The sequence below is a fragment of the Colias philodice genome, chromosome 15, assembly GCF_061535455.1.
Source record: "Colias philodice isolate Cphi_HAF_F1 chromosome 15, ilColPhil1 Martin Lab GWU primary, whole genome shotgun sequence".
Classification (NCBI taxonomy): domain Eukaryota; kingdom Metazoa; phylum Arthropoda; class Insecta; order Lepidoptera; family Pieridae; genus Colias; species Colias philodice.
In genome coordinates this window covers 11,565,610-11,592,751 of record NC_143100.1, presented here as the reverse complement: position 1 = coordinate 11,592,751, position 27,142 = coordinate 11,565,610, and the positions used below count along the sequence as shown (strand labels likewise).

Here is a 27,142-nt window from a genome sequence, read left to right as displayed (position 1 = left end):
TACGTTCAAAAGCTTTTGAGCGAAAAATTTGCTCACAACGCGTCATGTTCATGGTAAGAATCCTCATCGCAAAATTCATGTTATGGCTCTAAACGCTCACGAGGCCTTGTGACATTATAGAAAAACTACATAGCAAATTCGTATCGTGACTGTTCAACCACGATGCATTTTGGTATTGAAAAAATTCCAATATATATAAAACAAAGGACAAGCCTTTACTATTATTAAACATTTAAAAATCTAAAAAGAGGCAATGGAGATCTATGTAGAGTACTAGCTTTACATAATTTGGACACTGCAGTCCAACAATCAAAACCACCGAAAAACAAATATGATTCAGATCAAATTCGTGCAACTAGGGCATGCACCCGGGTTTACCCGGTTCTGAAAAACCCGGGTAAACCCGGGTTTTTTGATGATCTTGAGAACCGGGTCTGAATAGTATGAAACCCGGTTCTCCCGGTTCCGACCAAAATATTAAAATATAAAGTATTATTTATATTTTGCTGCATTATTTTAACAAATTTATTGTATCTGGCAACGTCAGACACGTGCATCGCGAATTTTCGTACCACGCCTCAAGCGTGGCTCCGATTGGTTGGATGCTATAAGTTTCCTACGGTTGTATTACCAAAAAAAATTAAGCTTCGAAAATGACAAAAATTAGGCTACAGAAATATTTTTATTAGATTTCTCGTGAATTTGAAAAGCTGTTAATTTTACTGATTCATATAATGATCCAGTCATGTTTTTGTTTTTGGTATCAAGCTGAAATTTATATCGAATACTCAAGTCTCCGGTCCCTTTTATGTGAAAAAGTCGAACTCACAACTTCACAAGCCAACGCATCAAAAGATACAGCCGTAAATGCTGAAAATTTTCGCAAATTTCGACATTCGCATGGGACTCAAAACCTACAGCTGGGTACTTGTCATGTTTTTATGTGATACTAGCGGTCCGCCCCGGCTTCGCCCGTGGTACATATTTACGTTTTCTCTACATAAGAACCATCCTCGTACTTCAAAGAATATAATAAAAAAAGAATTATCGAAATCGGCTCAGCCGTTCTCGAGTTATGCGCTTACCAACACATTTTGCGATTCATTTTTATATATAAAACGCTAAGGAATAGAATACGCTATCGATACAAATTGACATAAGCGTATGATGTTTTGCCTAAGGATTCGGTCACACTACCAACGACGACGACGACCACGAACAAAATTTTCATCCAGTCGAAATTAAATAAATTGTGCAAAACACAATTAAAAAAATTTTTTCGAGATCAATGGATAAAAAATAGGTTTTTCGTAGAAACGGTAGCTCCTAGGAAAAAAGCCATTTAACCTTTTTTATAGATAATTTTATGATGTACAATTTTGGTTCCAGGTGATTGTATGATAAACTTACCGTCTCGGCGAAAATCGCAAAAAAAACTATTTTTTTATTAATTGACCTCGAATTAATTTTTTTCCGAGTACCGTAATGACGGGAGATTTTAATATTTTATTTTGAATAAATTTTGGCAAGATTTGAATTTTGGTCGTGGTCGTCATCGTCGTTGGTAGTGTGACCGAACCATTACCAAAATATCATGAGCTTATGTCAATAATTAGCGTTAGCAATTTCTATTCCTTGGCGATACTGACGTTTGACTAGGGCCAAGGTACCTCTAGACTGATAAATAAAAGAAAAGTATTGAAATTTTGTTTCTTTATTAATTTAATAAAATAAGACACAAGCCGCGTAAAATAAAAGGCCTATCAGGTACTTTTACAGTTACTTTTGTTTAATTTCGTATTTTTTCCGAAGTATTATAAAAGAACCGGGTAACCCGGTTCTACCCGGTTCTGAGCTCGATTTGGAACCGGGTTTCAGAAACTTGGAACCGGATCCGGTTCTGCATGCCCTACGTGCAACTAATGCAGAAGTTTATTACCAGTAGGATCTTGAGTTCCATATTTGTGTTAACATGAAACTTCCCGGAACTAATACTGATTAATACTGCAGTTTGGGAACATTTGCTTACGTTAATTGCAAGCGCGTTTATCGGATATCATATAGGATTATGTATTACGGATGTGGACTCTTTGACTGTGTCAACGGTTTGCAAATGAAAATATATTTTGTATGCTTTGACTATAATTTTGATAAGGATCTATAAATGTATTTCAAATAAGTTTGTAAAGGAATGTTATATTATTGAAGCAATCCAAAAGTACAGATCATTGTCAATTTAGATGTTGTTACTGGTTCCATTTAAATTATCTAATCTATTACACTATCAAGTATAATCTTATAAGGATTTAGTATGTCAAAGCGTGCGAGATAATAGTCCTTTTTATGGTTGAAGCAAGGGTAATACCACGTAATACACCCATTACAATTTACAACCCTTGCGTTTCAAAATATATCACTTCTTTCAAATGTTAGATAGTACCTAAAAATACTATTCCCAAAAAAGGTTATATTCATTAGCAAAAAGCTGCGTATACGAAACATAGTTGAATAATATACGTGTTGATATATTAACTTCTCAGTCCACACGCCTCATGATAAATAGGGGATTCTCAGGTAAATTTATTGCCGACTTCTAGACTCTAAGAATGAATGGTACACGACATTATGAGTATTCGTCTTTTTCTTGCTTTAGTTACAAACGTATTGCCGTCCCGTTCCCTCTTGTTGAATAAGGAAGTGCATATGAAAATTGTTCTGATTGTAAATGGCGTCGTTTTGAAGCTGTCTCTTTATTTTGATACGGCAAATGGCGGATTTTCTGCACGCAACGCTAAGTTGACTCTAGTTGTTCTCGCTATATGAAAAACTACGTGGCATTCTATACAAAGGAAATAGAATAATGTAAAGATTATAAAAAATAAGACATGATTTATAAATTATAAATAATGTATCACAAGTCTAGCTTCAACTATTCGTAAGTGTCGTTGTGAAACTACCCGTAAATAATTTATACGTTCTAGGGCCATTCTTTAGGGCTGGTAAAATAAATATAAGCGTAATACATTTGTTTAGCCCAGATAAAGAAGACCTATTTCATATTAGAACATAAATGTTTTACTTTTGTTTAACGGAAGAGTAAAAAACATTTTCATGTATTTTGGAATCACACATAGGGTGCATTATCATTATAGAGAGGAAACATTTCATTGTTTGTTTGTTACTATTTAACTCAAAAACATTATTTCATTATTTCCAAGCACAAACTATGTTTTACTCGATAATGGTCCGGGAGCCAGCAGCAGATTTTATGACCAAGTTCCTCTCAAGCGGTAATTAGTAAAATGCATCAAAGTATAGTATTATGAAACCTCGTGAACGTCAGCTGGAGCTCGGTTGGGGGAGACACCAGCTGACGTATAATACACCATGTTGTAACCAGCTGACTATTTTTTTTCGTTGAGATATTGGGTTAGCTACAATTTGACAAATTTTTAGCTGAGAGGAAATGAATGAATGAATGTATTTTTTTTCCTATGTGCGTGGGAGGCTACAACCGCTCACCCCCCCAACCGAGCGCCAGCTGACGTTCACGAGGCTTTATAATACTATACTCTCATGCGTCTGACGAATTATCTCTTGAGAGGAAATAGTTAACCAAATTTGCACCTGGCTCCCTAACCATAAATCCCAGGTCAACAAGGCCAAATGCGGACAAGTTAATAAACAATTCGCACATGATATAATGTATCACTTACCTAAAAGACAGCGTCGTCAGCGGCCGATACGACTTATGGCTATTCGGGTCCACCATCGGCGTGCCCCAAAAATCATCCAAGAACAGCTGCTTCAAACTATTCCCCCCTGTGACGTCACCATTCGTCACAATCGCTGGTATATCATCATGAACGAAATCTCCGTTTAAACTGTTGCAGTAACTGATCACAGCAGTGGCCGTCACCATGGTGTAGATGGCCCAATCACTATGGCAAATGTTTCGTTTGGTGGTCTCTTCGCGCACTGTGGGGAGGCGGCGCTTCATTTTGGGACTGGACTTTGACCTCAGTGCTACGTGCCTACATTTGCACATTGGTGGGATCTGGAACAATAATACGTGTGGTTTAATTATATGTTGCTAATAAATGTATTTTCTTTCTTTCTATAGTGGTTTAGTTAGTAATTAGTAGTTAAGTAGTTGGTAGATCGTGCTTCTCTTGAGCGGGTAGCACGGTTCTTTACCTTAAGGATGTAATATTATGAATGTCTCTTAAAGTAAATCATAAAAATAATAAAAATAAGCTTGTTTCCTTCACTCTACATTCCATTGTATGATATAATAATGATAAACTGGTCGTTGACTAAAATATATTATCTTCTACCATTGAGATAATATTTAATATTATCTCAATGTCTTCTACCTCTTTTTATATTCGAATGTAAATTGTAATGCACGCCTGGTTAAAATTGTTTATATAATTTTATGTAAAATATGAGGTTATAAATGTAACGCATGTTATAATTGCTTTTAATTTGTTTCGAATTGAATGATTTCGACGTATATTTAAAACTTTTTTAATACTTTGGTGTTTGGTAAGTCTATAAAAATTCTATAAAATCATGTTGTTTAAAATCTCTACGACTCTTATATAAATCTTTTTTGCACTGTACCTTTTACCTACATTCGTGTTCATTCCAATTGGCACGTCTGTTTCAAGCCTAGTGCTTGAAACAGTGCGGAAAAACTATAGACAACCGCTCGCCCCGGCTTTGTCTGAGTTTAATCGAGAAAAATATATAACTTTACCAAATTCCATGTAGCTGTCATGTGTTTCATTATTTATGACCTATTTAGATATTATGGCATGATTTTATAACAAACATAAGAAATTTCACATAAATTTTTCTTCAGTTTTCATCACTAGTACATGTTTATAATAATATAAATCTGCATCAAACGTTATAAGATATAATTTATATGAGACACAAACCGCAATGTCTATATTAAAAATACTATTAAAACAATTTCGTAAAGAATGAAGATACTTTGGAAACAATTCTTCAACAATAACTTGCATGCCTTATATAATATGCAATCTACTAACCCGTGTATAAAACACATGTGATCATCTCATGTCATGTAAATCTATGCACATGCAAATTGGTCAAGCCTCAAGTATCATGCGAATTGGTCGATAATCTCGAATATACCACGTGCTGCAACACGTTACACGACATATTTGGAATCTCAATCAATATTGCATTCATATCCAGGTTTAGTTTAGAAATCAGTTGCTGTTGCTAATTACGTTTCTGTTTTAGGTATTGGGAAATATGATTTTTTGTTAAATGTAGCGCGGTATGTAGAGACTTTAAAATCCGTTTATAAAGTTCAAAATATCCAACAATTAATTTGGAAAACAAACTAAACAAAACAACTAAGTACATACAAATAAACATTTTTGGACACTTAACACATACTATCCAAATTTTGGTTAACAATTAGTAGTTATTTTGTCCGTAACTAAAAAAACTTCTGTGTAGCCAATAAACTAAGTATATTTATACATTCATCATATTTGAACACCCGGTCACTAAAAACATAACATCATATTTTTTTCAGAAATAGGAATACACTAACACAACAAATGATTCTGCATTAACTTAACACATTTCTAATTTGCCAAATATTTATCAAAAACATTATTATTTAAATACCTATCCCACAATTCACTATCCACCTGTCTGTCTTCAATTTATTCACTAGAAAAAAACGGATCATGCATTGCAATACAATTTCATGAATAAATTCTCTTAAACGAATGACGAGGCTATTTGCATTAGGGCTTTGTGCTTAGACCTCGTGATACCCGTCTCAGATATGTTTGGGACATGTGTAATGGTATGTCAAACAAATGCATTGAATTTGAAGCTTGTAGAAACAATTGGATATTATTGAAAGGTAAGTTAAAGGTTTCTTATCTAAACTGATATTATAATGCAGAAGAGTTTGTTTGTTTGAACGCGCTAATCTCAGGAACTACTGGTCCGATTTGAAAAATTATTTCTGTTTTAGATAGCCCATTTATGGAGGAAGACTAAAGGCTATATAACATTACGCTACGACTAACAAGAGCGGAGCAATGCGGGTAAAACCGCGGAGCACAGCCAGTAATAAAATATTTTGGAGTCTTAATTTTGTTTTCAATAATTTATAAATTGCATTTTTCAATTCTTCAACAATAAAAATACATGGGACATACGATATTTGTCTGTTTTCAGCAATATTGTAAAAGTAATATTATTGTATTACTTTTAACTTTAGATATTTTAAGCACGCACGAAAGAAAACTAGAAAGTTTTAAAAGTTTAAAGATAATAATTATTACTTATGCTAAAATCCTTTGAAATATATTCTTCACAATATTGTTCACAGAGCCTTTACAAAGTAAATTATTTGATGCTTCTATGAACGTGATCTTCTGTGAAGTTAGATAACCTAGGACGAGCGTAACCTATTTCTCCTTGACGCGTGCTCAACTCAAGTTCGAAGAATATACTCAATTTTAAATATTAAGAACCAATACTGAACATAATAGAAATAACTTGTGGCTTGGCTATAAAAAAGTCATAAAAATATGCTTACAGAACTTCACATCATTATCTTAAACAGTATTTCAATTTATGGTGCTAGAGTACTTTCCCGTCTGCAAACTTACTAACTCTATCTGAGTACAGAAACGTATTATTATGTACAGCCTTAATAAATGAGTCATCTATATTCTTATACACCATTGAAATCAAGACACGCATAATGTATTATTGTATAACCTACTTCGAAATCAAATCAACGAACAATAGCAAACGTCATAACGTAAGAAAGCGTGCTAATCCTCAAATATTCAGCCGGTAATATCTGGAGGAACCACGTTCTGCGCAACAATTCAAGATATTTATATTTAGTGCGTTCGATTCCAATTTTTTCCCCCGAAATAATATATTTGGAGCACGTACATCGCTGAGTGAGCTAGACGAAATTCATAACCGATATTGCGAGACTATATTGAAAAATAGTTATAGATTAAACAGAGTAGTTTTACGAGAGCGAATTTCGATTAAAAACGCTGTAAAATTAATGTTTTCGAAGTTAGAATTACTGCTGGAATAGAGGCATTCTATGGCACATACTGTTTAAAAGTGTAAAGATTACGACACAAATTATACCATGCTTGCATACTTAAAACTAAAGCATATGAAATAAAACTAGAACTAGTTGTGCTAAAGCTACTAGAAATAATGTCATTATTACTTATTGTACAGTTTCAAGTGTAAAAGTATGCTTCTGCACTAGCCCGAGGATCTAAAGATATTATGTGTTAACATCCTTACAGTCTCGGACTTTAAGATTGCATTTCTTTCATCATTCCCTACTTTTGTTTAAACGGAAGGTCAGAGCAAAGATATTACAATAAAATTGTTCCCATATTATAAATGCAAACTGCTTGTGTAAAATGTTAATAGAATCATAAGCTCTACTACGCTCCATTGAATAATTTAGTCACAATTTTCATGTATTAAAATTCATAGAGTGGACTTTAATAATATTTATTTTAGAATTTAATGCGTTCTTTGGCGTTATTTTAAAAGAAAAAGTTAAAAAAAGCTAACGAATTTTAAGCTTAACCTACGAGGTGTGTTGTGTGTGTTGTTCTTGTGTACATGTAAAAAAAATGTTGTTGTTTCATTTTTATAAAAAAAAAATCAAAAAATAAACAAATACAACAATGGAAGAATTACCAAAATCTGTCCAGCCGTTCACACATAAAACTGTGACCAACTGATATAAGGATAAATTTTTACACAAACAAATTAACGTTCCATCTCTGTTAATTAAAAACACATACCCACGATCCGATTTTATAAGCATAAAACATTAAAGTAAGAACACAGCACATAATAATTAATTACTACGATTTAATTCGCATGCGATATTTCATTGCCATAATATTAATGAAGGCTCGGATGGCGCGAGTTGTAATATCATCACAGACATGGAAATTTTCGGTAATTAATTTATATTAATCCCCCCCTCCTCCCTCCCTTCTCTCTTTGCCTCCCCATTCCGTGTGTGAACTGAGTAAGTGCACGTTGTAATTGATGTATTGAATTTTATTTCGTATTTAGTTAATCAAATTAATTATTATTACTCAATGATTGATTCAATGTAAATCATATTTGGGCTTTTGTTGGTATATAAAAATCTGATTGCAATTTTCTGATAAGTTAGTGGACCTGGTTTCGAACTGATTTAGCATATGCTTTTCACAATGATAGAGTTTTCTTTATAATCGTATAGCTGTTATCCTGTTACAATAATATCAATATTTTTTTTATTTAATTATTGTTCCACATAATTTCATTTAAGTGGCCGTTACACAAACACTTTTATATTGAAATACACATAACACAACGTATTGTATTCTGGAACAACATAAAGCAAACGTCGAAAAACATAATTCAACGTAGGTAATTGATATTTAAAACGCTTTCCCATACAAATGTGCCGAAATATTTGTACTAAAGTTAACAAAGCGGCCCTTTGTCAATACATTTCACACAAATATGCTTGCATGAGTTATGGCCATTCGAATTTCTATTAAAATCGTTTTATCGCTAACAAATTTGTTTTGCACAAAATATTTGTTTATTCAGAAAATGTTTTACTAATGAAATCGTACTTGAAGATGTACTTCGTTTATCAGCAGTGAAAACTAATAATTCCAAGATCATGCGAAAGTATTTTTTATACTTAATAGTCTAAAGGCTAAAATGGCATATCTTCGTTCTGTAGTCGGTTAATTTGAAGGATGTACGCTCTACATTCAACAAAAATAACCATAGACAGTTGAAGATGGGAATTTTTTTATTGTTATGTTGTTAAATAACTAGGCCTGGGTGTATTTCCGTAACATTTTTGTTCTGAAAATTTAAGTTTTTAATTCAAAATCTTTAAATAAAAAAAATCCTGTTTCATCTCTTTGAAATCTTCATGACATAACTTTTAAGAATATACTTTTTAACTAAACTGCTTCATAAAGAAGGTCACACAAATATGAGACTATTTTGTCTCGAACAATATCCATTTATTTACTGAGAAGATATTTTCCGCTAATATTATTTGACAAGCCATACCGAGACCTGACTAAAATAATAAATTACGCCCAATTAAGCGCGAAAAGAGTAAAGAATTAGAGGAAAATATGAGCACGTGGGAGTTATATTTTGTATCTGATAAGTTAGAACTAACTGGTATATTTATAGAATACATATTAGTACGAAATATTGATTTATGTAACACTACCTTACAGTGAAATTAGTCTCGAGAAATTTTTGCATATGTAGTGGTGTGTATATTACTCAGATCTTAGAGCGCGTTTCCATTATATCGTTCTAGCCTATACAAAAATGTTTCGATATCCTAACATTACTATTTAATTTTATACTTATCCCTAGCAATACTCTGATTTATGTTTTAAAGAAAATGGTTTTGACTTTATAAAAAAAATAATATATCATTCAATTTTACGTCCTTGAGCCAATGACAAGGCGAATACCGTGAAACAATAAAATATCTTGTTCATAATAATTTGTTTCGTAATTAATATTTGACCATAATAATTACGAAACAAAACAAATAAATAAATCGTCACTTGATAGTGGAAAGTGGAAACACGCACAAAACCAGAATAAACCAGTTTACGCTGTCCGCAGGTGCCTCGTGCAGTCCGGCGTCAGTCGCTTGGTACCGTTAGAACATAAAGCACACATTTCATTCGAAAATTATAATTATTACGTAGTTTAATTGTTAAATTTTGTATTTGTTGATTGTTGTTATTGTTGTTATTGTTTGTTATTAAAGTGAAACTTTTATTACATCGTCTCAAACTTTTTGGTCTGTGTAGCGCATGTCGCGTGTATCGCGGCTGCCGAGTAGGTATACCTACTCGGCAGCCGACCGTCACGCGACATGCGCTACACAAAGCAGTGTTCGGAACCGTTCGAACAGTTTCACTTTTACCGTGGATTACATTTTTGGCCGGAGAACACCTAATTCATACACGTCTTCACTGAAGTAAAAATCGGCACTGCTTGTAATGTTTGGAACTAATAAAATATTAATAATACTAATATTATATACTTGAATAAAAACTAAAAATAAAATGTTGTTTTTTTTTATTTGCTGACCACACACTACTACAAACGCAAAAATTTCTCCAAGCTAATTTACCTGTAAACTGCTGTAAACATTAACAACCAAATTTCAATCGACAACGAATGAAAGTTTTAATATAAATCATCATCATCATCATCATCATCATCATCAGCCCATATACGTTCCCACTGCTGGGACACGGGCCTCCTATGAGGGTACAGGCCATAATCCACCACGCTGGCCAAGTGCGTGTTGGCGGATGACACATGTCGTCGAACTTTTTAATTCTTCGACATGTCGGTTTCCTCACGATGTTTTTCCTTCACCGTTCGAGCAGTGGTGATGTTACAACATGCGCAGATAAATTGAAAAATCAATTTATTTTCTGCGCGCTCGCCTGGTTTCGAACCCAGGACTTATCGATTCGAAGTCCGAGGTCTCACCACTGAGCCACCACTGCCTTTAACATTGATTATTTATTAAATTTATTTCTGACTCATGAGATCATAATAGAACCTTGCGGTAAGTACTACTCTTTTATATGATTTCATACACAAATAGCAGACAAATATAAAACTAAACCAGGAAAACGTATTTTCACTACTTCCTATTTCCATCGACAAACCATGTATTTTTTTTAAGTTTGAAAAGGTACTTCTCAGGTTAATAACCTAGACCATATCGTTCACAAGTCGAAAGTTCAAACGCGCGCCAATTACACCATTAAAACTTTTTTGCCAACCGTACATTACATTGCCGTATAATACCGTATAAATTTGTCCGTCAGCAAATTAATTTGATTGTTTACATAGCTGCCATGCGTGTTTTTGCAACACTTGTTTGTTTAACGTGTGGGGGAAGGGGAGGGGTATGCGAGCCTGCGGTGGGTACTGCATCGTAGCGTATTCAATAATATACTGAATTGATATATTTACTGGCAAAATTGAAAATATTTCGTAGCATAAATATGAGTTAAAGTTTGGTTGTGTTCTTTCGTTGAGTTCAGTGGTGAAATGTTTTACTCAATAATGGAATGTTTGTGCAAGCGTCTTTTTAATTTGCTGTGTTTTTTATAATATTATTTTTAATTTTTTTTTTGTGTGTCATACTGTTGAAATATTGATTTCATTTACAAAAGTTTCTCTCTTAAAAAGCAATTACGTTTCTTACACTATACGTGTGATTTATTGCAACGACCTTTTTTTCTTATCATGCACATTTGGTAAACCTATTGTGAGTCCTGTATACACTCAACACTTGGTAACACATGTTAAACCTTGTGAATATTTATTGTATAGATTCCTAGAAGTACGGGTAAGAAATACTCGAAGAGGGTCATAAATAAAGGTATAATTTTGAGTGTTATATAGACCCTAAAACAGTTGAGTTATATAGCTCTTTGTGTGCAGTTCACTCGTATCCTTCAGACTGTTAAGACATACCTTCGATACTCTATTTGAAGATAAATAAAGTGACTATCTTCCTACAACAAAGTGCTTGAATTATTTACTAAAATTAATCACACCACTATCCATAATCCCAATAGGTTATGGGCCCAGGCTACGTTGTTGATTAATTTAAATACAAATTTTATTGAGAGGAAGAAAATTAAAATTTCAAAGTGCAATTGAAAATTAGTGAATGTATCGTAAGTAAAACATTCAGAGTGAAGATAAAGATTTTATAAACAATATGGAAACTATAAAATCTAAAAGAAACATCCAACCTTTCAACGGTGAAAATTATAATATATGGAAGTTCAGAATCCGCAGTCTCTTAAATGAACTTGAAGTGATTCATGTAATCGATAAACCAGCACCAGCGAATCCTGATAGCAAGTGGAAGAAATCGGAGTCAACCGCAAAGAATGTGTTAATTGAATATTTGTCCGATTCATATTTAAGTTACGTGAAACCAGAATCGTCGACAAAACAAATTTTTGATGTACTAAACAATATCTTCGAAAGAAAAAGTGTAGCAAAACAAATTGGAGCTCGGAAGAAATTATTTAATTTGAAGTTGGAAGAAGACACAGATTTGTGTAAACATTTTATGATGTTCGATTCTTTGATATCGGAGTTAGCATCAGCCGGTGCGACTATCTCAGAGGTTGATAAAGTGACTCAACTATTGCTTACTTTACCACCTTCTTACAATGGTGTTATAACAGCCATCGAGACTTTGTCAGAAGACAACATCACGTTAAGTTTCGTGAAAACAAGATTATTTGATCATGAAGTTAAACTTGTTAATGAAAGTCTTGACACAAGTAAAATGGTTCTACATGTTGAACAGAAAACTAATGAAAGAAAACGAAATAATAAGGAGCTTAGAAAATCATCGAAAATACGTCGTGGAATCGTCAAGCCGAAACAAAATGGTATAAATTATAAAGGGCACATTAAGTGTCACAATTGTGGAAAAAGAGGACATTATAAAAATGAATGTCGTAACTTCTCGAAACGCTTTAAGTCCAAACCAAGTACAGAAAGACAAAGGACAATTCAAACCATTCAAGCTGAGCCAGTGATTGAAGACAGCTTTGCATTTATGGCTGGAAATTTTCAGTTAACAAATGAAGGAAGTGAAATATCCTTTTAGCAGTTAGTAAGACAGCTGACAGTGAGGTGGAATGGTAAGACGGCAATGACTGGTAAGCCGAAATACAATATATCTATTCTGGAATTTTCGGTAAGTTAAACTTTATTAATTATTAAAATAAAGATTCTAATTCCGAATAAAAATATTAGCATCAGTGACGAGGTCAAATAAGAAAAGATAAATTTTAAATTATCTATTAGAAGTTTGATAAAGTTAAATTATCTAGTAGCTAATAGATGACATTAAATGAAAAGGTAGATTACCTGTTTGTGTGAAGCTTGTATAAACAATAAACAAGTGTAAATGTCATTTAATAAAATAATGTTGAAATCAGATGTTTATGGTTCTCATGATTAAAAGAAATGAATAAATAATAATAAAATTATTTTGTAATGTTTAATGATGAATTCACTCATAAGAGTGTAACATATTTTATGAGAAATAAATCTGATGTATTGTAAACCTATTTACTGATCATGTTAAAGAGAATTTATCTTACTACTTAAAAGGTAGATAAAGGTATCAGTTATCATCTCACATTGCCACGAACTCCATATTTAAAATACCTTTAGGTTTTCGAATCAGCCGTATGTTGAAACCAGTAAAACAAATTTGATGAAAAGTCATCAAAGGTAAAATGGGTATAGAGCGTATAAAGTGGAGAGTAATAAATATGTGGTAGAAAGAGATGTAAATTTAAATCAAAGGCAAAGGGAGACGAGGTTGATTCAGGTTTAAATACTGAAGTCCCTAACGATTCGTTAAACTCAGTTGACAACCTTATATATTCAGTTAAAAATAGCTATATGGGTTAATCTCAGTTGGTTGAAACTGAATGAATAGCTATATTATGTTAAACTCAGTTAGTGAAAACTGAATGAATAGCTATGTGTTAATCTCAGTTGGTGAAAACTGAATGAATAGCTATGTGATAAGCTCAGTTGGTGAAAACTGAATGAATAGCTATGTGATAAGCTCAGTTGGTGAAAACTGAATGAATAGCTATGTGATAAGCTCAGTTGGTGAAAACTGGAAGTAAATAGCAGCTATACGTCAAACTCAGTACCTAGACGAAAAACTGTAGTCAATAACTTTGCGTTAAACTCAGTAGCTAGTCATCAATAAAATAATAAGGCAGAAGGCTATCGAAGTATTGAAAATACAAACAATACAGTGCCTAAAATTTAATGACACAGACAATTAGTATTGACAATGAAACCGATATATCAGATAGATATTAAAAGCCAAACTTCATCTAATGAAGATGATTATTAGCCGTTTCATTATTTACTGTGCGCATAATACATTGTATATTTACTCCTAATTCACATGAGATAATTGAAAATAGGAATGATGCTAAACAATGAAAAATGCAATTAATGATGAACTATATTCTTTATTTGTAAATAAAAAGCTTGGACTTTAGTATCAAAACCAAGTAGTACAAATATTGTATATAATGAAAATGGATATTATAAAGTACGATGAGTTCGGAAATCCATAAAAGTGTAAAGCCCGTTTAGTTGCTAGAGGTATTAGTAAAAATATCGGTTGCAACAATTTTGAACTTAAGTCTTTTAACAGCAGCATGGCTTGTTAGTTTACCAGATTGATTAAACTGCATTTTAAGTGGTCAGTTAATCGTACAGTATATTAAAATACTTGAGGGTGTGAAAAGTGAAAACACTTGTGAACCCCGATTGTAAATTAAACAAAGCATTAGGTAGCATATTGCTTAAAAAGTTGCCAGATGTTGGATTGAAATATTTGAAAAGACTATTAGAAAAAGGTTTTACAAATGATTTTAAGGATCGATTCATGTACATACTGAATAGATGAGATATCTCTAATAATATTTATACTGAATTAAATGTGGACGATCTAGTGATTGTAGTGAGTGACTATTGTTGAAAAACGATGCAGAATTTAATGAATTAATTTAAAATGGGTGATTTAAAAACAGGTTAAATTCTTATTAAGCTTTAGAATCACGAGACAAAATAATGTCGTAACACTAGATCAAAGCACATAAGTAAATATTAAAACCGTATGAAATAAACTTAGTACAATGGGTGATCAAAATCTTCTTACATAAAATTCAATTTAGATTTTGAGGCAATGGAATCCAATGAGAATGACGGTATTCCATTTCGAATTCTTATTGGAAATCTAATGTATTTAATTTCATGTACAATGATCTGACTTTAACTATAAGCAGACATGTGAATGAAAATAAACAAGAACTCGGTAATGTTTAAAAAACAAGTAGATTAAAATTAAATATGTAAAGGAAACATATAAGAACAAATTGATAAGATACTTGATTCTAATTAGACAAATTGATAAGATAATTGATTCGAGTTAGTATTTAAAAAGAAAAGTACAACGGGTTACTTCTTCTAGTTGTATGATTGATGTACAATATGTTGGAGTACAATAAGGCAGGTTCTTCTACAGAAGCTGAATATATGGCTCTGTATGAAGCTGTTAAATGCAATATGGTTGAAAAAAAAAACTTTAGCAGCAGGTATAAACCTGAAAACTAAAGAACCTATCTTAATATATGAATAGTAAAATGGATGTACTAGCTAACAATCCAACAAGCCTTATTAGATCCAAACATATTGACATCAAATATTAATTCCTTTGGGATCAATATGAGAAATAATACTAAAATTATTAAACATATGTCAACAGGTGTTCAGATTGCAGACATGCTGACAAAGCCACTACCAGGGAGGTTCCTGGAGTTAAGAGCGAAAATGGCATCAGAAGATTGATTAGTAAATAAGTTGTATCTTGATGTAAACTTATATATTTTTAATGATCTGATAAGGTTTTCCTGGGTTTCCCTTATCGTGAAGACAAATGTCGGATCACTATGTATACGGTTAGTAACAACCGTCCCAGACAAAGAGTAAGCGGAAGGTATGTCGATCAGTATTAAGAGTATTGTATTCAACTTTAGAATTTTGGTTATCATGATGTATTAATATAATTGTATATGTATTAATATGTAATTGCAATTAAAATTGTAACTTGGAAAAGAGATTAACTTTTGAGGGGGCGTGTTGAAATATTGATTTCATTTACAAAAGTTTCTCTCTTAAAAAGCAATTACGTTTCTTACACTATACGTGTGATTTATTGCAACGACCTTTTTTTCTTATCATGCACATTTGGTAAACCTATTGTGAGTCCTGTATACACTCAACACTTGGTAACACATGTTAAACCTTGTGAATATTTATTGTATAGATTCCTAGAAGTACGGGTAAGAAATACTCGAAGAGGGTCATAAATAAAGGTATAATTTTGAGTGTTATATAGACCCTAAAACAGTTGAGTTATATAGCTCTTTGTGTGCAGTTCACTCGTATCCTTCAGACTGTTAAGACATACCTTCGATACTCTATTTGAAGATAAATAAAGTGACTATCTTCCTACAACAAAGTGCTTGAATTATTTACTAAAATTAATCACACCACTATCCATAATCCCAATACATACATTTCGACATTGCACTGATGTATTCTTTCCTAGTTTCGATTCATATCAGGCGAGATATTTTTTTCGAAAATTGTTATTTTCTAAACTTATAAAACTAACCCTCCTAAAGTATAATTAATTGCTAACGTAGTATTTGTAGCGCCGCGTTTCATAGCAATGCTTACATTTATCAAATATGTGCATAATTCATAATAAACAAATGAATCGTCAAATATTTAACAAACGCTAATGAATTAGATATCAATTTACTACACTGATACAAAATACTTAAATCATCGACGCTCAAACCCTGCACTGCAAACATCAAAAATATAAATAACAACAAATCGTTTATTTCTTTTTCAGGTCTAATTTTTTTTTTTTTTTTTTTTTTTTATTCTTTATTTTTCAAGGGACTTTGTCGCTTAGCGACCACGTCGTCCCGTAAATTCCATTAACAATCAACACTTAAATATAAAAAATATAATTAAAAACTACAGTAAACAATGCAATCAATTTTGTAATCCAACATCGGTCAGTCTGACCAGCACCCGCACCTCTGCCGACGAGGGACAAGTGAGAATGCTGTTCACACAACCGACATTGTTAATACAGCGGAAGACATTATTTTGTTGTCTAAATTGTGCGTTCCGAACACACTCCAAGAGAATATGCTGCACATCTTCTACAATACCACAATCATTGCACAACGGAGAATCGGCTTTCTGCATTAAATGTGCAAACTTATTCGATGGAATATGTCCCGAACGTAATCTTAAAATAGTTGTCAACGTCCTCCTATCGCATACAATCTCATCAAGCCATGGGTACCGAGGTACATGTGGTTGGATTGTTCTGTGCGGCGTTAAATATTGCACCAATCAACGCCAATACAACGACAGCTAACCCAAAAGAAATAGATCGACCGCATTGTATTGTGGGCGATACATTGCGCGCTAGATAATTGAAAAGCAGTAACACCCATGTTTCAATGCGACGCTCGCATTGTGAGCGCACAATGTACAGCATTTATACTTTTTGTCCCACTGAGACACTAGATACAATCGTGCGCCTTTGTGCGGTATATTTGAATAGTTATTTATGTCTAGCTTTTGTTATTAGGGAGCTCATTTACTGTGAAATGATAGGAATAATGACGAATTGTTGCTTTTGTATAGAAATATACTCAAATGGTGACAGTTTACAATATTTTTCTGTTTTAGTTATTCTTTACAACCAGCTCATGTTATATCTAGAATAGGTAACAGATATATGTATGTATATTCCTACGTATGCAATGTTATATGATCATATTTGTTTCCACTAGTGTATACTCCAAGTATACTCCTATGAGGGTTTAATCCGTAATCGCTGGCCGAGTGTGTTGACAGATGTCGAATGTGTCCTTAAGATATTTTCCTTCGTCGATTAGAGCAAATCTTATATCAAATTATTACGTATTAAAAAGAACTAGTTAATTCAGAAGAAATAAATGGAAGAAAAATAAAATCATTACCATTATTTATCATATCATAACCAAATTACGAACTATCTACTTTCAACAACAAATAAAACGTTATATTCATTTTTTTACTAGTTCTTTGACTGAAAAATCCGAGTTTCAATTGAGTTCTTTCACGTCAACTAATTACCGTGAGATTAAAAACTATGTAGTTTAGAAACTTAGATTAATCCTTGGTATATATTTTATGTTCTTTTGTGTAATACAAATGAGTATATAAACATTTTATTATTTTCACTGTTACTATCGCCTATCGGCTATGTGACTTTTTATATTAAATTTCTGAGAAAAAGCATGTATATTGGTATTTTTCCCGGATTATGGGAGTAAGCCTGCCCTCAATTACATAGGACTAATAAAATGTCCACACTTTAAGGAAAACGGACAAAATAAAGTGCGTCCTATGGTACGTTTTAACATCACTGATTTATAAAAATGTTTCAGGATTTCGAGATATTTGATCAAACTGGCGACAACGAGCAAATGACCGGGCTCAATGGCGTGCCATGACTGAGGCCTATGTCCAGCAGTGGACAAACATGGGCTGTTAAATTGTTAATGATGATGATGATGATCAATTGTTTCATATTCATCGTGGGAAAATGTAATTCAGTCCTTCCTCTTTTATTATCAATTTGGTGTATAAAAATATTATATGAGCACACACAAAATTGATCATTTTTACAAAAAATAAAATGTATTAGTTTGTTTTAATTTTAACAACTAAGAATAAAATCACAATCAATAGAATTTTTTTTTATATATTGGGGTCAATTTTACCATACTAAGCTTTCACTTGTATTATGGAAACCAGATGTTATCAGCCATACATACACACACTTATCAGACATACACACATAATTTTAAATAAATACCAATATAGATAATTAACACCCAGACACAGAGAAAACACATATGTTCATCATACAAATATTTACCCCGGGTGGCAATCGAACCCACGTAGAGTGGCTTGGAAGGCAGGGTCCCTACCAACCAAGCCAACCAGCCAGTCAATATTACAATACTTCCTTTTCGAAGTAGGTCCGAAATACTCGTTAACACAGTGACAAATGAAGCTAAGGAAAACAAAAACAAAGTCAAAGCAAACAACTGTTCCCGGCTATTTATTAAGTACAAATGTATATAGGGCTTAACAAAGAGTAAACAGCAAGTATTGAATTTTCCCCGCGCTAATAAAATTATTCATTACACTTGTGATCGCGACTGTACAAGGTCGATGAACTTTTGACAGTTTTACGTTATCTGTGCATTACTTATTATAAAAGGTACTTTTAGAATTATTAATTGCTATGAACTTTTTTTTTTCATTTTACAAGTGCTTTCTCACATAATATAATTAAGTTTTGGACGCATGTAGTTTTAACTTTTATTTAAATAATGGATAAATAGTAAATTCGGTAAACAAAAACGCAACGGCAAACTTTTGCAAAAAGTAATAGACAATTTAAATTACTTCACTCAAATACAAACATAATATGTACGATTATTTGTATTTTAAATATTAGATGTATTGTATTATCATACATATTATTTGTATGGATACACAATACGATACGACAGAACACAAAAAGAAAACTCAAATCAACGTCAATTTCCTTCCTACATAAATAAACACAACAAAATTAAACCGCTACGAATCAATAAAACTGAGCAAATCTGACGATGTATAAATAAAGATATTTTCAATATAATGATATTTGGTATAAATAGCGAATATTGAAGGCTGTATCACTCTCATTAATATTCAGAAGGACGTGGAAGCAATAAGATGGGAACAAAATTGTCGTCGAACAACATTACTTGAATTTTTATTAATGCCACGATATTTAGGGCACCTTTTTAATGTTTTGATGAATATATTAAAGCTTTGATAGACTGGTGGGGTCGATAAGGAAATAATTTATATTTATTTGTAAATGAGGAAAACAAGGTTTAATGGTTTTCAAGATAATTTGAATATGAGAAGTAGGCTTTGTGAAAGAGTAACTAAAATCCATATAAACTTTTGAGTTGAATAGTAGTATTATTATCCAAAAAACTTAATCACAAATTAAACCAAAACAATATATTTTCAAAACGTAAGTTAAACCTAACCTCCAAAACCTACACACCTCAAATTGAATATACCTCTTCACTAACAAAGTAACAAAGGCATCTGCATAAAACAACAAACCATTCCATCACAAAAACATTTCACATAAACGATCATCAACAGTAACAACAACTTTGTTTTTCTAGTCACAAATTGTCCACTAGCTGCCGTAGCTGTTAAAAGGCAGGTAATCTCCAGCCATTCCCTCTATTTAGTGTCGTATTGCGAAGATTAAAAGGATTCCTTTTTATTCACCACTGTTTGTCGACTTAGACTACGACTATGTGGATAAGCGGTAGCGGGAGCGGTATTAAATTGGCAACTAACAGATTCGAAAACTGTTCTTACTGTTATAATTTTTTTTTGTTGTTTGTTTATTGAAGATCAAATTTGCCACAAATATTTTACATTAATCCATTAGGTATATATATAAGTTCTTCCTGACAGAAGCCAAAGATTGCTAGAAATATACATAATTTGCCCTATTATTCATCTATATTAGTGAAATATAATTTAATATTATTATAATTCCTTCCCAAATGGTATACTTCATAACTAAAAGCATTTATATAATAATAAATAAGTTAATCTTCTCTTATATGTATATAAAAATGAATCGCAAAATGTGTTGGTAAGCGCATAACTCGAGAACGGCTGAACCGATTTCGATAATTCTTTTTTTATTATATTCCTTGAAGTACGAGGATGGTTCTTATGTAGAGAAAACGTAAACATGTACCACAGGCGAAGCCGGGGCGGACCGCTAGTTTATTATATTTACAAACATAATTTCTCGCTCGCTTACCGTAGTGTCTCCCTTATCCAACCTGCTTACCTTAATGTAGTAGGGATCGGGGATTCCTTATTGAGTGTTTGTACGGGATTCGATAAGATCTACGTCTTTAGAATTTACACGCGTAATTGTTTTTTGTTCCCTGTACCATTTCTTAGTTGAATTTACGAGTAAGTAGAGCGTAGTAAATTTTTACTTTTTGTACCATTAGCAGTTCTTAAGCTGAAAATATGTTTATGAGCATGAAATAATTTATTTACCGATTTCAGAATTCACATTAAATAATATAAAGTGTTACTATATTATAACTCTACCTGTGTCTATTTATTACTATTGAATCGTTATATTATTTCATCATAAATTGCTGATGCATAGTACCTAACAGAAATGTCTATAAAATTTATACCATTACATCCATATATTCTTAAAACTTAAAGAGGAAACAAAATATTCAGTACAATTAATAATGTATAATATACTTTTTCCACGCTCACCTCACCTACCAACCTATACTTTACGTTAAAAGGCACGAAATGGGCGGTTATTTCATATGTAAATACACTCCAAAAACATTTCACCCCACATAATACCGCAATTCCTACCTGTAGGGCGGAAAATGCAGTGTCATCCCGCACTTATCTATTGAACAAAACACTCCATGACTTTTGCTTTCTCTCAGGAAGTTGTGGTCCCTTTCGGGTTCATTTTATCAGCCATAAAAACGTGATAACTTGGCCTTTTCGACATTAACTAGAGGGTAGGATTAACTAATATAGGGGATACCCTATAGCTAGCTTGTTAATGGGGTATAGGCTGGAGATATTTTATGGTAACTACCAAACCCTTTTCGGGGAAGTTTTTAAATATTAATATGAAAACTCTAACACATGATAAAACGAAAATTTGTTTTTGGCAAAGAATTACTAAATAGGTAGGTGCATATTAACTGTATGAATTCTTATTTACCTTTAAAATTTATATTAAAAATTGTCATTCAATAATTGATAGTTTTTATTCTACAGGGTGAGAGATTTTAGTAGATGTGCAAACAAAGAAATGTTATTGCTTACAAAGTTAACCGACGATATTTTTCATCTCAAATTTTGTTTATACTTTTTTTATTCCGACGTTTTAATAGTCGTTGTTCTGCTATTAGTAGTAAAAGCTAATTGCGATCATAAAAATTACTCCAGACGTTGGATAAAAGTGGTGTAAATAACCTATTTGTGTGTAAAAAGATTAATTAGCACATTATATTTTACCTTACTTTTATTATTTTCTTTCTTTCAAATATATTTAAGAACACTCTGGTCCATCTTTTGATTTTATTACCCAACAAAACCTATCTCCTAAAGCTATACCTTGCGTTACACAATATAATACCTATATTTCTTTCGAATTTTCCGGGACTAAAAGACCCAAGACGTATCGATTCTTAAACGTTACAAACTCGGATCTGTATATTATATCCAAATATATTTTACGTTGACTCGAACGCTCTCATAATTCAGATTGTAATGCTTCACCATAAGCGACATCAAAGTTGAGTCTAGACGCATTACATCAAGTTATTGGTTCTTTATCTAAACTGTAACTTAAGCGTAAAACCTCTTGTCGTAAACTATTGTGAAAACCAAATAAAAATTTGAACAGACAGCTATTGCTATATCAAGTTATTGATTTAAATATTAATTTATGAGATATTTACTAGAATTAATGATTCAAATAAAGACATTAACTGGTTATTTAACTAAACTATTACATAAGGTTTTCTGGTAGAGATCGCTACATAGCGATAGGACCGTCATTTGTACATGTATTATTTATTTAATGTTCGTTCTGTATTTGTCTACCTACTGTGTCGCTTTCTCTTTCCCTATGTATGTTTAAATATTTAAAACTACGCAACGGATTTTGATATGGTTTTTTACAGATAGAATGATTAAAGACAAGCCACGGACGGACGGACGGACGCTAAAAATTAATAAATAAATTTGTAGCGTCAACGGTAAAATCTCTAGTTGTAAACTATTCACATGGTGAAAAAATTAAACTATGAATACATTGTCCCCAAAAAGGTGTTTAGCTTATCTGTGGGTAGTGAAGTAATTACTTTTGAACGTAATTATTGATGTTGATGGAAATTTTTAAGATATTTCGAGTGGGTCTTTGTGTGCGAAATAAATTGATTGGCGTTGTGTGGAAAATTAATTTAGGTATAGAGAACATTATACATATTGAATTTATGTAAAGAACAATATTTATCTATCGATTGATTGAATGTGATACTGTCAGAAAATATTTAAATATGTATATTATTTATTTATTTATTATTTATTTAAATATATCACAATGAAAGATACTGAATTTTTGGAGAAATATTCTCAGTTTTAGCGAAAATAACATAGAGTTAAATCAACAAATTTGATAATGTAATCTGTACCTTACAAAACACAGTATTGTTTGTGAACTTTTCATCAATATTTTTTTGTACAAACATTCATACACCTACAGTCTACATATTTAAAGAGTAGACTAAACATCTACGTTGATAAAAATATACTTTACCCTTCTCAAACTAAAAACCTCCGCTTTAAAACTAAAAATCTCTCCACTATAAATCGCTAGATCGATATAATGTACGTTAGGGCGTATTCAGAAAGAAAGCTTGAAACTTATAAGCGCTTATCGGCGCTTGTCATGTTCATATATTTTCCTGCGCGGGTTACCAGCACTGACAGGAAAATATATGAACATGACAAGCGCCGATAAGCGCTTATAAGTTTCAAGCTTTCTTTCTGAATACGCCCTTAGATGACAAAAACTTAACTGCAAGGATGGTGCCGCGAATTGTATCCAAGTGTGATTTATTGAGCTCGTGGATATCTTAATAACTCCGCTGCTTCTCGTAAATCAACGGGGGTTTATTCTTGCAGCTGTGTGAATTTTATAATATCGTTATTGTAGAGTGAGATTTTTGTGTTTTAATTTGTGAGTTACAAAATTATATCTATACTTTATTAACAACTAGCGACCCGCCCCGGCTTCGCACGGGTGCAATGGCGGCCGGCCGGTACCGCCGCAAACGCTACGTCCCGCAATTTTTAAATCTGTAATATTGCACGACTCATGATGCGAAGCATCAGAGAGTGCTTTACGATCGAAAAATTTTTTTTGCCTCATTTTTGCAGCTATTCTTATTATTATAGCCTTGTTAGTTCACGGAATCAAAATATTTTGCATACTATTGTCGAGATAATTTAATGGAGATTAATCCCATACTTTTTAAAAATTGATTTACTTCAATAGAATTGGAAAAAAACACCGAAATAGGTCAAAAAATTTTCCTGTCCGTCATGTGTGAAACCTGAAAACACTATAACTTGTGAAAAAATCCATCATTTGAGTTACATTTTTTTTTTTAATATTCTAATCGACGATTGTAGGTCACTGAATGCGAATGATTAATTAATTCAGTGTCGTTTAATTGCAATTAATAAGAAACGAAAACTACAATAAGTTTTTTTTTTTTATAATTCATAATTAAATGAGTATTATGAGTCGTGCACTTTTGGATTTTCCAAACTTTCTTCGAAAATATTCACGTAAATCATACGGTGTAAAAGGTCATATAGATCTATATTTAATGAACAATGTATTCAAGGTATTTAATTAATAATAAGGTATAGATATTATTTTGTAATAACAAATTAAAACACAATACCTTATTAACAATGCCACACATGGAAACAGTTCAGAATTGTTTATTCGTTCACATTAAGAGACAATGGCACACCACAATACATGCGCTTTTTTCTTAATGCTTATGCAATGCAATTGAACATATATGTATACTAGATTGCCGCCCGCGGCTTCGCCCGCGTTTGCAAAGGAAAACCCGCATAGTTCCCGTTCCCGTGGGTTTTCCGTGATAAAAACTATCCTATGTGTTAATCCAAGTTACCCTCTATATGTGTGCTAAATTTCATTGTAATCGGTTCAGTAGTTTTTACGTGAAAGAGTAACAAACATCCATACATCCATACTTCCATACATCCTTACAAACTTTCGCCTTTATAATATATAATTAGAATTAGATTCAGTAGTAGTATGTACAGAAATTCATTTTAGTAATGCCTGATAATTATGTGAAGATATACCTTAGATCAAGAAGATTTTACTATTAACTTGTGTACATTCTCTCATTGGTTATCTCTTAATCAAATTGCCCCCAATTCCTTCGAAACCATATCGCACGACGTTCAAAATAGTCCCCCACTCGTAGCAAGGGTCGTATCTGAAACCGTGTATTTTTTGTATCGACTGCAGACTAAGCGAAACATCCGACGATATTAATTCCGACGTGTCAATATTATCTATTTGTTCACAATTTTCAAGGGATTAAATAAAAATGAGAGGATTTTGTATGAGCGTACATTAATTGCTGGATTAGTTGGGATTCTCGATTTTTCACGATTGAATTTTTTGCATCAAAACATAATCACGCCGCGCGGTGGATTTTTAGTCGCTATAAACTGATATAATCTTTCAATTTCGATGGTAAGATATTTTCACAATATAAAATTTTATAATAATACTTGGCGATAGGGACTTAAAAAGCGATGTTAATCATAAAATCATATTAAAAGATACACGTGGCTTTCACTAGACAAAATTAGCATCAGAAACAGTTTCTTTTGATCCGTGTATGAATAATCAACGAATATATATATATATATATATTATCCACGTGTTCCTATTTATCAAGCCCTCTAAATAATACCAATAACTTTTCGATTCCTTGTTTTATATATTTACATGCTGCCCTTTTGGGACCGGGTAGACCTATTTTTCTCAAAGTTTTGAAATGCTTTACAGTTATTTATATATTATTCCTTTTATTCTAATCCAAGCAGAGACACATTTATAAAACAATATAAGACGAAAAACCATTCAGCCGTTCTTAAATTATAGGTAAGTGATGTAAGTCACACGACTTTCTTTTGTAAGACATAGCTACATAAGTTCACTAGTCCCTTTGAAATCTTATTAAACAAACCAAAAGTGACAGAACTGTCACATCGCCGGCAAATTAAATAGAAGTTTGAAAATAAAACGCAAAAAGTCACCGAACAATGTCAAGCGGTAGGCACAAAGACTTCACTTGACCCGAATACCTAGATCGAAATTAAATGCTAATTCTCAGACGGATGGAATTAAACTCCCGAAGCTGTGACGTCATAATGTAACAAATGTCAGTTTGTGGGAATGTACTTGTGAACTCGGGTTATGGAAATGTGGATTTTAGTCTTGAAATATGTTGGGTAACTAGCTGGAGCCGGCGGCTTCACTTGCATATTTATACAGACTGAATAAGTACATAGTTGTTAAGGGTCTATAATATATAACATATTTATATTATGTATACAAATATTCATATAGATCTGAGTGCTTAGACATATAAATGAATGCTTAGATAAATAATGGATGAACGAAAATGAAAAACAATTACAAATTTTATTTATGATATAATCATGTAGAATCTAGATCTAATATATATTATAAAGGCGAAAGTTTTTAAAGTGAAACTTTTATTACATCGTCTCAAACTGTTTGGTCTGTGTAGCGCATGTCGCGTGTATCGCGGCTGCCGAGTAGGTATACCTACTCGGCAGCCGACGGTCACGCGACATGCGCTACACAAAGCAGTGTTCGGAACCGTTCGAACAGTTTCACTTTTACCGTGGTTTCATAAAACCACACAACATTTTTATGGATGTTTGTTACTCTTTCACGTAAAAACTACTGAACCGATTACACTGAAATTTAGCACGCATATAGAGGGTAACTTGGATTAACACATAGGATAGTTTTTATCCCGAAAATCCCACGGGAACGGGAACTATGCGGGTTTTCCTTTGCAAACGCGGGCGAAGCCGCGGGCGGAAATCTAGTACTCAATGAATGGCGTACATCGTTAAAATCCGTATGTTTGTCATTAAAAAAAAACGCTTTTGAAAGCTTTTGGGAGCGGTTAAAAGCTCTGCGTTGATTAATCCACTGGAATCCGTTCTATCAACGTCTCAGAAAACAAACAAACAGACATAATCAACACTTAATCCATCCCAAGGAAGTAATTTAAAGAAAAATAACATTAGCAATTCAGATTACCCTATCGAGGCTTTTATTAACTGTCAAAGAGGCAAGAGCAGTAAATTGACTTTTCAGAAGGTGGCTCGTACAACTCGATTTAACTGATGGAGAGGATGTCATATTTCCTTGGAAATATACTGGATGTTTGATATTTTTTGTGTTTATCTTATGGATAACGCAATGCAGAAAGTAAACGTTTCATTATGTATTGGAAGGCGTTGTTTAAATTCAAGGTACGGTATAATCTATGGAGAAAATAGAGCTTGAAAATTTATTGGATGGGATTTAATTACATTTGTCGCT

The 27,142-nt window shown here is 32.6% G+C and overlaps 1 protein-coding gene across 1 annotated transcript in view; it reads right to left on the bottom strand.

The window, feature by feature from the left end:
- The window catches only part of LOC149482521 (protein O-mannosyl-transferase TMTC1-like), a 136,001-nt gene that overhangs the window by 75,143 nt on the left and 33,716 nt on the right, over positions 1-27,142 (bottom strand). The window contains exon 2 of the mRNA XM_089704326.1: positions 3,717-4,057. Within this exon, the coding sequence (XP_089560452.1) occupies positions 3,717-4,048 (332 nt within the window). The 5' untranslated portion in view covers positions 4,049-4,057. The remainder of the gene's footprint in view (positions 1-3,716; positions 4,058-27,142) is intronic.